The sequence below is a fragment of the Gallus gallus genome, chromosome 8 (genome assembly GCF_016699485.2).
Source record: "Gallus gallus isolate bGalGal1 chromosome 8, bGalGal1.mat.broiler.GRCg7b, whole genome shotgun sequence".
NCBI lineage: Eukaryota > Metazoa > Chordata > Aves > Galliformes > Phasianidae > Gallus > Gallus gallus.
In genome coordinates this window covers 4984324-4999035 of record NC_052539.1, presented here as the reverse complement: position 1 = coordinate 4999035, position 14712 = coordinate 4984324, and the positions used below count along the sequence as shown (strand labels likewise).

General features: G+C 43.0%; 2 protein-coding genes and 1 non-coding gene across 7 annotated transcripts in view; 2 read left to right on the top strand and 1 right to left on the bottom strand.

Annotated features, from left to right (window-relative positions):
- Window positions 1-4035, bottom strand: part of KIFAP3 (kinesin associated protein 3) — a 62807-nt gene extending 58772 nt beyond the window's left edge. For all 3 annotated transcript variants that reach the window (XR_005861934.2, XM_015290438.4, XM_015290439.4), the window contains exon 1: window positions 3922-4035. Coding sequence is in view for 2 of the 3 variants with exons in the window: in XM_015290438.4 (XP_015145924.1) it covers window positions 3922-3953 (32 nt within the window). In the remaining variant the exon portion in view is untranslated. The remainder of the gene's footprint in view (window positions 1-3921) is intronic.
- Window positions 4036-4096: 61 nt separating this feature from the next.
- METTL11B (methyltransferase like 11B) overlaps window positions 4097-14712 on the top strand; it is a 97922-nt gene continuing 87306 nt past the window's right edge. The window contains exon 1 of one of the 3 annotated variants that reach the window (XM_015290442.4): window positions 4097-4345. Coding sequence is in view for 2 of the 3 variants with exons in the window: in XM_046898197.1 (XP_046754153.1) it covers window positions 7632-7731 (100 nt within the window). In the remaining variant the exon portion in view is untranslated. Of the gene's footprint in view, window positions 4346-7616; window positions 8333-14712 lie in introns of those variants that run through there. The other 2 variants (XM_046898197.1, XM_015290441.4) reach the window with 2 other exon arrangements.
- MIR1721 (microRNA 1721) lies at window positions 4834-4907 on the top strand. Its single transcript, NR_035217.1, has one exon. It is a non-coding gene; the product is annotated as a microRNA 1721 (primary transcript).

Sequence of the window (14712 nt, the reverse complement as noted above, 5' to 3'; positions counted from 1 at the left end):
CCCAGCGTTGTCCTCCTTCCACACCACGTTTCTTCATTTCAGACAGCTGTACCAATGCTTATTCTTAAGTATTACCTCTATTTTGTACAGAAACACCCAAGTCATTGGCCATTCTTGGTCGAAAGAGGATTAATCTTTGAGACACGCAGCTCTCTTAAGGAATTACAGCAAAGCTGCACTTCATGAAGGTGAATTTCCCAGATGATTCCTTAATCGGTACTGCAGAATCTTCTGCTATTTGATCTAGTGGTACAAGTACTGCCACTTACAAGGGACAATTTTTACTCTAAGACTAACTTAGTAGGCTTATCTAAACCTTGACAGTTCAAATTATTTGTAATTCCCTCATGGTAGACTTTTAGTCTCAAATTCACTATTCACTCCTGAAACATAAACCCATTCACTGCTGTTCCTCACCTCATGGTGTTTGTTGCCAGGCATAGGGGAATACCAGACCAACAGCTGCCACCCACAGGTGTAAGTCAAGCACGTCTACCTGCTTTATTACAGCTACAGGTATTTGGGAATAGTATTCTCCTAGAAAGCACTGTGGATTTGTCACTGACAGAAATGTCTGCCTTGCTTGCTCCCTTATGCCAGCAACACCATGGCCACGCTGAGCTACAAACTCCATGTCCTCAAGTGACAACAAAACCACATGCACAGAATACATTTACACATCTGTCTTTAGTGGTAAAGCTGACACTTATCTTTTCTTCCTTAGTACTGCCAACAGACTATGTACAGCTATGTCATAAACCAAGCTGCTAAAACACTGCAGGTGAAAAAACCACTTGTAACGTGGGTTGGTTTTTGGTTTTGATTGGTTGTGGTGTTTTTGGTTTTTGCTGCTACATTTTTAATACAGCTTATTTTTTTATGAGATTTACAGGTGACTTCGCAAGCATTGTAAGTGAGGTGGTAGCCAGTGGTGGCACAGGGTCAGTTAGATCAAGGAAGATTTGCTATGCCTCACAGAGCTAAAAATGTTAGTAAACCTGGATGTAGCCTTTAGTGTAACCACTCAATAGAAAAAGTTTGGAAAACATGCCTTCTTTCATTCAGCAGTTACAGTGTCTGTTTTTCCTTCTGCAGAGATGCAACTGCAAAAAGTATCTGCTTTTTGAGATATTCACAGCCACCCAAATAACCCTGCAAAGGACCACTGTGGGAAGGAAAGCACACTTCAACCACAAGCTTTACAAAGACATAAAACTACAGGGCAAACAAATACAGCTCACTGCTAAAAAACAACATCCTCCTTGAGGAGACTGGAGCACAACTCCTTTTATCACTTAACACTTTTGAAGAGATTTGTGTTTTCCTTTAAAGGTATTTTGGAGCAGATGCTCCATGTCAGGCTGTTCTCATATAGAAGCCTCACAAGGTTCAGTCTTCTGAAGCAAAAAGCTTGTGGGAATCTATTTCAAAAGAAATCAATACCCTCTCTTTACTTCTAGATGTATTTCCCCCATATTTACACATACCAGAAGTTCCTAACCACAAATGCTCCTCCTGACAGTCAAGCCCCTATTAAGTGATGGCTAGGTCATTTATACAGATATAGAGAGAAGGTTTGCTGGTGAACAAGTGGGCCTGAAGGAGCAGGGTATACAAGAACAAATCTGAACTAGCAACTTATCACTGCAAAAAGAATTTGGTCTTGCCATGTTTTCCCTGCTCCCAGCAATCACTTTGATTCAACACAAGCAAACCCCTTCACAGCTACTTCCAACAAGTTAACAGAAAACTTGTAATGTTTTGGGCAGTGGGAGATTTTACACGTGTTCCCATGTGTTAATTAAAGTGCTTTGTAAAAAGGGAATAACAATTTCTAGCTATGAGCAGGGATAAAAATGAAGGCAGAATATCTCCTTTTGGCAGCAGTAAGCCACTGATGAGCTTAGGTACCAGCGAAATCTCAGCCTAAGGCTGCTTAAACAGTTTTAACATTTCCTGTTGTTGGTTTTTTTTTTCCCCCTTCCTTAAGATGGACAGATGGGTAAGCTAAAGAACGTACAGCTGCACAGATTTTGTCCTCTCATCCTGATAACCACCCTCACTGAGCTACTTCCTGGCTGTGTGATTCACAAATCAATTCAGTTTCAATCTCTTCCTCTGAAATGCTTAAAAACCCACACCAAAATGCATCACACAGACACTAAAACTGCATACTGTTTGGAGACCACTGTATTCAGAATGCCATCACTACTAAAGTATATTTATTTAAAGGCCCCCTCTTTCACCCCTAATGAACAAACATCTGCTTTATTATTTTTCTATCCATCTTGAGTTTGCAAGCACCTAAGAGCTTCATAAACCATCAGAGCATACAGATGTTCTGCTAGAAGCAGCAATGCACCAGAGAGTGTCTGCACACATCGGCCTGTCCTCCCCTTCACTGCCTGCTTTGTCAACCAGAATCCTACTTTATCCAAGTTTTGAAAGGAGGAAGGCCTCTTCTACAAAGGCAGTGCCAGCTGAGCTCACATAACCAAAGCTGGTGCGTGAATGCCCTTTATGGACTGACTCCTTTGGGGGGCGGGGGGGGGGGGGGGAAGCAAAATCAAACTATCCTAATTAAAAGTGGCACAAACCACACACGTGGATAAACCCAGTAACAAATCCTAGCACGTCTGACACAGTGGGAGGGGGACTATGCAAGGAAGATGACAAAGGGAAACAGAGATCAGAGAAACATAGGACTTGCACACAAGCCTCGTCATGTTAAACAGCACAGCAGCTGTTTTTTTTGGTTCATGTTCCCTAGAGCAATAAAACGATGCTTATTACAGTGATAACTACAAAAGAAGATTCCTGCAAGGTCACGTAGGGTGGCACAAACAGAACGTGCAAAGTTAGAAATGGGCACTGCTATGAAATCACAGCTGTTTCCTTACAGGCAGCCCTTCGATTTGTACCTGTTTTCACATTTACATGACAGCATTAATGAGTATCAAAGATTATTCAATTTTTTCTTCCACCATTTCCAATTAAGAGTCTTAATTTGTGACATACCAGGGAAAAAAAGCAAAACCCAGACAGCCTAGCAGCAAGATCTGCAAATGCTGCCAAATACCACAGAAAAGAAAGGGAAAAAAAGGACAAGGAACTCCATCAAATTCAAGATGAGATGGATAACATCACCCACACAGTGGGAAAAAGCAACACTGTTCACAAATCAAGCCTAAAGGAGGCCTTGGTGTTGTGACATCTGTGACACTGCCAGCCAGAGCTTCTGCTCTACAACAACATTGGTCCTATAGTTCCTTAACTGGACCTTATATTGTAGTCTGACTAGCCTCACTGCCACACAGATAAAAGAGCCATTAATCCCTTAGGATCGCTTATCCACCTGCTACCTTTCTCAGCCATTCTATCCACACACAGCTTTCCTTCCCCTTCCGCTTTCCTTCACCCCTCACCAGCCGCTACCTCAGTGCCCCATCCCAAACAGACACCCCAAAATGCCACCAGTCACCCCCACACCGGGGCAGTCCTCCAAACCTCCCTCCCACCAGTCACCACCAGCACGCCACTCACCTCATTCACCACCAGCAAAACCTGGGTGGGTGCGTGTGGGGGTCCCACAGCAGCCCTACCACCACCACTCGACCCTATTCCTACCCACATACAAAGCAACCTCCCCCACCACCTCCACAGCTTCAGCCTCACCACAGCCCCTGCTCGCCTCCCCACCCCCACCCCCGCCTGAAACACCTCAGCCCCGCTCCCCATGACACCAGCAGGGCACCCCGCAGTACCTCAGCACCGCCACCATCTCCACCACAGCCTCCCGCGCCTCAGTCCCTCAGCGCCCCCCCACCCCCACCACAGCCCGCCGCCCCCACAGCCCCCCCCCCACCGCAGATCGTCGCCCCCAGCCGCTCCCCGAGCAATCCAGCCGGTTCTCCCGATTACCTCTTGAGGTACCGGGCGTCCTCGCCCTGCATGGCGCCGGGGACGGCTCGGGCAGGGCGCGGCCCCGCAGCGGTGCTGTTACCAGGGTGAACGCGAACCCCGCCCCGCGGCCCCTCAGTGCGCAGGCGCCGCCACCGCCCGCGAAGGGCGGGAGAGCGCGCATGCGCAGTGCTGTAGTCCGGCTGCGTGTGGTAGCCGGCAGTGGCAGCCCCTGAGGCGTGAGGCTGCCTGTTCCTCCCGTGTTTGCTTTTTAAAAGTAGAAACGCGTTCTTGTGGCGCTGAGAACACCCACCCTTATGCAAAAAAGCATAATTCAGGTTATTTTTTCCCTCAAAATACGGCTAGGCGTCCTAAACCAGATACATAGAAGCACCGTGCCACCTAGCAGCTCTTTGTGTGGGAGCAACACCCGCCGTGTGCCATGGTAACTGTTTTATTTCTTCCTATTCGTTCTCTCAGTTTAAGTCAAGTGATCACAATGGTAATCCAGGTTGATGCTCAGCCTAGTTTTGAAGTTGTTTCCATGGTCTTTGATGAGCTCCCTGTGGCCTTTGGTACATAACAGATGCGTAGTGTAAATGCCTTGGGGTTACTTGAAAATTTCATTGAATACCAGCATCATCCTGAGGAAAAAAAAGAGGTAATTAAATAACAAAATTGCTTTTCTATAGAAAAAATGTATTAAAATAGATGTTTTTACCCCATTAGAAATTCAGAAACCCACCCTAAGGTTTGTAACCTCTCCTTGAAAGATTGTATCTACCTCTTAGATAGAAGAATGCATGGATTTGAAGGGGAAAGTAGTGAATTCGGGGACATCTTTTTACACCCCCTAAAAATGAATTGTGTAAAACTCCATAATGCCTTTTATTAGCTGAAATAAGTCATAAAAATCTGAAAGGATGACTTTCAGGGTAAGTATTTTAGGTGGTTATGCTGTGCCACCCAGGGGGGACAGAGATGATGTTGGTCTGATGTGCTGTCCCATAGGAAGTGGTTGAGGCATGGAGGTAATAAACATTGGGCTTTAAGTCTACATTAGAAGTGGGATGAGGAAAAGCAAAAATCTGATATGCAATGGGACTATCTGGTGCAGCTCTTCTCGATGAAATGAATTTTGGGACACAGGTCAGGAGAATTCTGGAATGCCTCTTCGATCAGCAACGACAGGGCTGTCTACACAAGCAAAGGGCATCTTCAATAGAACACATGAAATACAGAGTACTTTTCTTATCCTTGAAAGAGACTTGACAGAAGTGAAAACGAGTCTCTGCAGAGAGCTTGATTTTTTTTATATTGTCTAATATCAATGCTGACTGATGTAAATGCATCAATTTGCAACTCATTTAAACTAGTGGGGAAAAATCAACTGGAGGTTTTCGTTGTTTGGGATGTTAAAAAGTGCTTAAACGTGAAGAGAAGCAGGCCTCTTCATAAAGGTGCAATTTTTCCTTTTAACTAGACACTACAGAGCAAAGTTCTATCTCCTGGCTTATTCAAATCAGATTGCTCAATCCCATGACAGTGACCTCATTTGACGGCCTTGTACTCTTGCTTACTGGGCTGAGTGATTATATTGAGTTGGTGGTAAAGTGACCTGTGCCACCTTGTGCCCCAGAGCTCCTCAGCAGGAATGTCACAGACTCTGTGGTTGCACCCCTGTACAAGCCTTCAAAGCAGGAATACGGTCCCCTTGTTCAAGCAGAGTTGGTGATGTGGAAAAGCAGGCACTGGAAGTCTACAAGATGTGAGGTTTTAGGGTTGCTACCATTTAACTCATGTCCTAAGCAAGGCTGATCTAGAAAGCGTTGGAATTTATAAGATTTACCACAATGGTGCTAATTACCTTCTTTTTCCTCCCTAAAATGTCAACACTTTGAGAATTTTGCTGCAAGGCACACACAACTGAACAACAGATTGTATGTTTTCAGTGTTTATTTTCTGATGCATAACCTGAAATGCCATCCTTATCTAAAGAATCAATTATGCGCTTTCAGTTTCTGTCATTTTGATTGCACTAAGGATAACATCTTAAATATAAAACAGTATACAATAGCAGACAGATTGTTTTTCTCTTAGTATCTTGTGGGTCACTGTGACAGTGTTGCAGATTTCTTACATAAAACCCTGCTTCCATTAACATCAATGAGAATTTTACCATTGACTCCAATGGGGACAGAGTTGTACCTCTTAATATTTATTAGATGCAGTGGGCAGAAAGCAGGCTCATGGCTATAAAGGCCATGGCATTTTATGGGTCTGACTCTGCAACCACTCAAGCACATGCTTAATTTTGCCACAGTAATAAAGTTAAGTGCCAGCTTAAGTGTTTGCAAGAAAGAGTCTCCTTTACACTTAACAAGCCTACATTTGATCATAAAATCAGGAATTCCCTCCTCTTCCCCATCCCTTCCCCCCCATAAGGAAATGGATTTTGAATATGATCAAATTCTTTGCTCCTCAAAATGCCATTGTGTTCAGGTTTTGTCAAAAAGGAAGAATAAGGAATGGGTACCTTAGCAGAAATGTTGTCAAGTGCCAGTTGACTTGAAGCAAGCTACTCATTCAAATACTTTTAAAAAGGAAATTTCAGTTTCCAGCAGTTTACTATGAATTTCAGACAACAACTTCTACCTTTAAAATAAAGATTTTACAGAACACTTTATAAGATAATCTTTTTAATCAAGGCAAGTCTGCTCCTATTGCAGACAGCAAAGATCACATTACTAGATTCCATTTAGTTTTAATGGAAGTGCATAAGAAACATAGCAGAAACAAAGCACAAACAAATGCATTTAAGCTAGATTAATTCAGGCCTAAAAACAAGTATATAGTTCTAAGAGGATAGCACTTAACTAGTAGAATAACTTTCTATAGGATTCATAATCAGAAACTTCCCCATTATCATCAGCCTATATATCAGAAGAAGAGACATATGCTTCAGCTTAAGATGTTCCACAGCTTTATAGTAAGCAGTGCTTGAAACAACTACTTTCAGCCTATGCTCTTCCCCAAACCAAATGCTCTACATCTGTAATGCTATAATAGGGTGATAACAGCAGGGGGGCAAAACCTTAGGCTATAACAAATCAGTACAAACTCAAATACAGTAGGCATAAATACAGAAATGAAAGAAAAGAGCTACTTACCTTTGGAAAAATCTCAGATATGCAAAAAACTCCAGCAAGAGGTACCCCTACCTCCCCCTGCCAACCCTTAAATGAGGCCTGGGAAGGGGTGGGTCCTGGCTCCACGCCTTCCAGTCACTCAGGTGCATTGCATACACCTGAGCTGCCCTGGGTTGGCCCTGCCTTCCCACCAGGTGCTAAGCCACTGGTTCAGGCTGTGACTTAGCATTTCTGCTACAGCACCTATGTTCTTTTTTTATCACTAATGCCTTCTTTAGCGAAGGACATTTTAGTCTTCTTAAGGAATCTGTTACAGGACTAAATTGCCATTATTGCAATAAAACCTTTTTTTCCCTCTTTTTTGTATCAAAGCTATTTGGCCCATATTTGTCCCAAAGAGCCATATCCAAACCTGGGTACGGTACTTCAGCTGAAGTCTTTCCCATGTTTTAGCTGAAAGTAATAACAGGCGTAGCAAAAATGCTAAGTCACAGCTTGAAGCAGTGATTGAGCACCTGGTGGAAGGCAGGGCCAACCCAGGGCAGCTCAGGTGCATGCAATGAACCTGAGTGACTGGAAGGGATGGAGCCAGGATACACCCCTTTCCAGACCTCATTTAAGGGTTTGCAGTGGAGTGAGGATTTTTTGCAGGAGATCCCTGTGTATCTGAGGCTTTCTGAAGGTAAGTGGATTCTTTTCTGTGTTTCTGTTTTTATAGCTGTTGTTTTTTTGGGCTTGTTCTCTTTTGCTGCAGCCTTGGACTTTGCTTTTCTGTTGTTTTTGCTGTGCTTTCTATTGTATTACAGTATTAAAGAGGTAAGGAGGATGACTTCATGTTTTTATGGAGATGAAGTAATCTGCTTTGGGTGGAATGATGTTGGTAGACAGTGACTCAAGGTGTTTTTTCTTAAGAGCTTTCTAAAGTGTCTCTGACTAGGGTAGTTATGATTTGCTGGTAGCCTGAGCTTTGGAGTGTTGTGTGTTCTGGTGCTGCCCTTGTTAGTTTAGTATTGAAGCAGGTAAAGAGATTATTGGCTGGGAGTGTGTATGGGGAGCCTGGGAAAAAGCTTGCACCAGGAAAGGATGGTGATTATGTTCAAAACAAATTGTATGGGGGGTAGCAGAAGGCAGGAAAGGAAGAAGGGAATGTGAGGTCAAGAATATTTCTTCATCATCCTAGCTGTAGCTTCTAGGAGTCTTGAAAGCACTGGAGGAAGAAGGATTGGACCATGGGCCAGACAGCTACAGCTAAGAAAATATGAGAGCCAAGGAGTTAAGCTCTGGTAATGACTCTTTCTCTTGAGCTTCTGGGTTACAATAATGGAAGTTTTACAGTACTGTTGAGCTGTGTGTTGGAAAAACAATCCTTCAGCTTTCAAGTAATTTACTTACCATCTGTGAGCTGTTTAGGCAATTTGCTTGTTTAGCTTTCACTGTTTAATTTTGCTATATGTGCCTTTTCTTTATTACACCTCCTACGTGTGCATCTGCATAGGCAAAGAGTAGTACATGGTGTGTAATTCAGAATGTTTTCCAATGCATAGAAAACACAATTGTCACCAATGTGCTTTGAGGACAGGAGGGGATAATGCTGGGTTACTGTAGCCCATGCATGGACTGTAGTCATTTTGTTTCAGTGACCTGTGATCTGTTCTTCCCAGCAAGGAATTTTAGACAAACACGAAGTGCAAAATGCATAAATAAATAGAGCTTTGGCATTTGTATAGCTGTCTGGGTTTCATTTTGTGCTTTTATGTACCAAACTCAGTTTGCTGTTGCATTTCAGATCTTTAAGTTAATGTATTAAGTTGTCCTTAGATCACCTAGCTTAGGCTAAGTATTCTATCTCATATGATTTGTAAGATTTCCCTGGAACCCAAGGGTGTATCAGTTGTCATGGCAAGGCACTGCAAGTTGAGTTAATTAATAGCACTCCAGTATGTCCTGGGCTTTATTGGCTAATACTGAAGAATCCCAGAAGAAGGAAAGCACTGTAATTTTGCCAGATCCATCCTGCATTTCCTATAGTTTCATTCTTGAATTCGTTTCGTGCGTACAATATTGTCTTGATGCCAGTGCTCATAGTCTCTTAAATTAAAAGCTTTCCCATAAAGGGGATTACAGGATTAAAAATATTACTCATAAAGAACATGTTGATCCTCACTGGGAGGAGGATAGACTTAGAAACATCACATTACTGATGTCACAAAATAAAATTAATTTAGGAGATAACAGTGCGTTTTTAAAGCTAAAGTAGGGATGTGTTAGATTTACAAACTGTAAGAGCTTTCCTTCCCTGTAAGCTCATTCTTCATTTATCATTTTTATAATAAGAAAGCCCCTTACACTTAAAGTTAGTCTCGTACAGATGTCACTTGCTAGCCTTCTTGCTAATCCAGAGGAAATATTATCCTAGTGGTCCCTGAGGACCAATGTCTAGGTGTTGGATACATGATAAACTTACTTGAAGCTTTCTTGGTGAGATATAGTACTCTGGAGACAGCTGTGGATTTAATTTTTCAAGCTTTAGTACAACCTAACCCTTTAAAAGTAAGATTTAAGTTTCCCTTGTCAGATCACTGAAGAGTTTCTTCTTATATTTTACTCTTTTTTGTTTTTTTCTCCTCTGCTACTTGCCCAGACTTCTAATCCCCAGCCTCCAGAGGAAACATTAACCATCTCAAGCTTTTCATGTTGTGATTGTTTTGCAGTTCGAAAGGACAACACACACTTGTTTGTGTTTTGAACAGTTTCAGTCTGCCAGCTCAGATAAAGTGTTTGTGCGACAAAGAATTTCAAGTCTTCATCTTCTTGGTTTCTATTTTCAATGCTGAACAAAGGTGGTGGTTACAGATTTTTGAACTGCTACTCTGTATAGGAGCTGTTTCACAAGGTGTTGTGTGTCTATAGTCCCTGCAATTCATGTTCATAGCATTTATGCTGTTGAGGAGTAGGGCTCAATCTAGGTTTTTTTACCCCTTCATATGTATCACTTAGTCATCCAGAAACTGAGTTTAATGTTCCGAGGTGTGCACAAGATGTAACTGCATAGTTCCTGCTATTGTGAAATCACACCTAACTCAGAGATAGTTTAAGGATGAAGGCCATTCAAGCCAGCAGTATCATAGATACACTGAAATGCTGGGATTAGTATACTCATTATACTTCTGCTGATGTAGTAAAAATGCTGCTTTACAGCTGCTGCTGCTCTCTAATCTCTAGTTCTCTGGGTCTGTGCACTCTGGCTTCTGCCAGATGTACATTAGGACCTAAAGGTGGAAGAGATGGTCAGATTTGTTCCCTGCAGTCAACTTTTCTTTTCTCTTTCAGCTTGTCTTCCTTTGGCTTTCTCAGGAAATGAATTTTATCCTGTCTTTCCTATCCCTGCATTCATCAGGTCTCTTCTTCCTCCTGCTAATAACTTCTTGGCATACTGGCCAAGTGCAGTCACCATTGAAAGATGCGTGTAGAGGTTGAAGGTTAATTGAGTTTCTTGAGGTTTGTGCAATCTGGCTGCCAGGTAGATGAGAGTGACCCACGATAGGGATTTCACTGAGGGAGAGTGAAGCAGAGTTCAGCTTTTTGGCAGCAGTAAGAGGTCAGTCACTCTGCATAATAGCTAGACAGCACAAATGAATGGACTGGCCAAGCTGTCCCAGAGCAGCTCCAGGATGGCTGCAGCACAGGCGGTTTCATGTCCAGGATGTATCTTTCACAATAGATGGCCAGTGGGAGTAGGTATGGGGGTTACTTTTGGTAGAAGCAGTGGGACACAGACGTCACGTGGCTTTACAGCTTGCAGAAGAACACATTTTCCAGTCTAGCTTTAACAAGGATGTTCACCACCACTGCTGTGAAACATGCTGCTCTACCGGATTAGGGAAATGCCAATCTAATGTTGACAATCCTAGCCAACAGCAGTGTGGGATCCACAGAGATCTGAAAGCCTGGACCTTTATGCATCTGTAATAAGCCATGTCCATCCCTAGCAAATAGCAGAAAATTAAATGGCCATATCACTTATTTCTGCAGATCTATTGTTATCCATTGTACCCTTTGCTTACTCAGATTAGAGTCCCTATATTTTCATGCTATTCATGCTGCAGAGAAGGGCTGTGTCTCCCTGTGGCATCACCATCCTTGTCCCATCACATCATTGTGATGTGTTGTGTGCTCTGGTATTCCCAGAATAGGAGCCTTTTTGTCTGGGCTTTTAAGAGTTCAGGGGAGCGCTTGCAATGGATGTGGGGAAGTAGCATGTAGATGCTAAGGGTCAGACAGCATATTTCTCAGCTTATGGGTTTAGGCTGCTTTTTTGAGGCATTGCTGCCATTTGCTGTTAGAGATGAGATAACCAGGCAGGATGCTTTTTGGTCTGAGCAGATGGGTCAGTCTTATGCCTTAGGTAGGAAGGATCCAACTGAGAGGAAGTGGAAGAGGTTTTTTTTTTCTGGAGTGCTGTGTGCAGAAGGAACTTTGGTGTGGTTTACTATCTCTCTTTTGCTTTGTAACTTAAAATAAAGCCTCTTTGAGAGACTTTTTAGCAAAGAGTTTCTGGCAGTTACATGCCAGATCTGCAAGAGACTGTGTAGCTTATCTCCCGCTTCCCCAGTTCTCCCACAGGTTTTCTGTATTGTTTTTCATACTGTTTCCTGAGTGTGCAACATCCTCTTTATCCCAGCTCACCAAACCACTCTGCCCTCCGGTCGCTCCTTAGAACTCTCTCCTTATGTGTAGTCTGCAGTGGCAGAGCCAGCCAGTCTCTAGACCTCTTTCCTCCCTGCTTAAAGAGTTGTGCCTGCATTCTGAAGGGCAGAGCTCTGGGGAAGTGAGCTATGCATGCACACACAAGGCTGCAGCTAACTTGATCCAGCATTTTCCAAAACCCACAAGCTGTGCCACTCAGCCAGAAGGAGGTTTTTGTTAGCTTTTACCTAGAGAAAGAACTTTCTTGCACTCAAGCCAATAGAGGGCAATGTACACAAAATACAGTATCAAGAAGAAATGCTTTTATAAGATGACTGTAAGCAGCCCAGCCCTTACTATATCTGGAGTCACATATCACAGTGAAAGGCGGCATTCCATGCTGGACCTAAAACCTTCTCAGGCTCCATCAATTAAACCACCACATATGGGGTGGAAGAGACTCAGCAAGGGACTCTCACTAGGGTTCAATGAAAACCAGATGTTGTGGGCACAGCTGTCATGCTTATCAAGAACAACAGAGCAGCCCCTGCTGAAGTTTCATCAGGAACCCTACCCTTCCCTCTAGCCCCAGCATTACTGAGAGTCCCTAACCAGAACCAAATAAAATCCTCACAACTGAAGTGTGCAGAAGTCCCCCTCAAATATTACTATTTATGTTAGCATACTGTTTATGGATCTCCCGATCAGGGCCCTGCTGTGGCTGTTGCCATGCTTGAGACAGGATGAGGCAGGCTTCATGCCCACCTAAGAGCAACTTCTCCCTTAAAAACATAATTGAGTGTTGGATCCAGAGCTAGAAGGATTTGAAGGAAAGAATCCTATTCCCTCCATAGGGATAAATCTCTGGCTAATTTAATTTACATGCATTATAATGTATTTACCCATAGGGCTCACATGCTGTTTTGTTGCTTTAGATGGAAGTCCAGATTGCTAAATTCCAATCGTATAAATGATAACAGATTGCTGCTGTCACTGTACCCATGAAAGGGCACGGGAATTGTGTAGGATATGCTGCCCTGAAGGGCATGAGTCATCCTGACCTACAGTCAGTGAACCCTGCTTTGGAAATGTGGTTCAAAGAGAGGGTTTTTCTTGAGAGATCACAAGTCCTACCCTAGGAATTGGGTCTTTGCCCAAGGACCTGTTTTGCTCTTCATTTCCTTGGGTCCTTCCTAGAGTGATTTTTCTGAGACTGCCTAGTTTTCAGGTGACTGTAGACTTCAGCAAAGTCAGACAGTTGGCTCATTCATTGTTGGATTACTGTTTCTCAGCTCTACACCCTGATGCTGACATACACTGTTGCTCTGAATAAGCCACTGGAGCTGCAGTCATAACAGCTTCTCTGGCTGCAGCCAAGTCATTTGTAAAGGTTACCACCTGCAGTCCAACCTGCAGCTGTTCTTCACTGCCCTCATAACTGCACGTGTGCTCTCTGCCTGTGCCTCTGTCAACATGATCCTGTGGTTTTCAGGAACTTTTAAAAACTTGTTGTCAGAGATAAAACAAAAATTACTTGCTTTAGCCACATTTATCCCTGACATCATATGCCAGCTGTGAGCATGAGGGAGAAGAATTAATATAAAGGCCTTTTTAAGATAAAGAGACATCCTACAACAATCCTGATGGCTTGTCTGTGGAAATCGCATTGCATACCAGGTGTTCTCTAAGCAGAACACAGTAAATTTAAAGGCCAAATTGACCCTTTGTGACCTGTGTGATATGTAGTGCTGGTGCACATGTTCTTCTGTGCAGCTGATGTTTCAGAAGAAGCAAGTACAGTTCAGATCTGCAGAGACTGTTACCTACTAATATAGAAGTCCAGCTTCTCCCTGATGCTCCAACAAACAGATCTGCTTTGAATCATAAAACATCTGATAACTTATTTTAAACCTACAACCCTCAGGCAGAGACCATTTGCAGGTATTGTCACTCTGATTTCATCTGTGAAGAACTTGATGTCCTTGGACTGCTTGATCTTACAGGTAGGAGGAAGATGACAGATGGAGAACTATTTGTTTACTCTCTTAAATACCAACACATTCTTATTTTTAGACCAGAAGCTGTTCAAGACAGTAACTGTTGTGCATTATGGCTGTCTCTACTGTTATTTTAGTGTAGGGCTTCAGTTTACTTAAAGCTTTGGACTCTTAGTTGTCTCTGCTACTGACAAAAAGGTAGATTTTCTGCCTCAGAAAACTTCAGAAAGAGTCAAATGCTGTTCAGTAAAGGAAGCTAAAATGGAAAGGATGCTCTCATATTCCAACAGTGACACTAGAAGCAGTATGGGTGCCAAGTGAGCCCATATTAAACCTCCACTCTTCTTGTTAGTGGAGACGTAGGCTATATAATAATGCATTACATGTTTGCAGCTCCTAGGTAGATCAGTATTGCTTCTTCTCAAAATGAGGAGTTAGGAGGCAGTGTAAAGCAATCAAAGTTGAGTGGCTCTTAGCAGGTGATATTGAAATGCTGCTGCTTATGAATATGCAGAAAATGTAGCATCCACTTTCTGGAGGGGAAAAAAGGTGCAGTTTATGTGGCTTTCTTCAGGCACTTCTGGACATAAATCTGCTTCTGTCTAACCTTCAACAGCAGAAGGAAATGCTTTGAAAATGATTTAAAAGGCTTCATGCTGCTGTGACTCACCTTAATCACGATCTGAAGATGTGGTGTGCCTCTTAGACTTCAAAGCTGTTTAGAACAGGAATTTAGTCTTGTTTACATGCAAACAGAGTGAATACAATGAGTTTTTATACAGCCCTCCATGGGTATTCACTCTCTTTGAGTGGGACAAAAGCAGTTACAACCAATGCTCAGTCTAAAAAGGAACTGTTGGATGATTGAGAATGCTGCCTTAGAAAGAGGTGCAGTTGTGCCCATGCCCTCCCCTCTTGCAGGTTTTGTGCTGTCCCTGAGTGACATTTATGGATGAAACCTCTGTCTACCCCTCCTATTG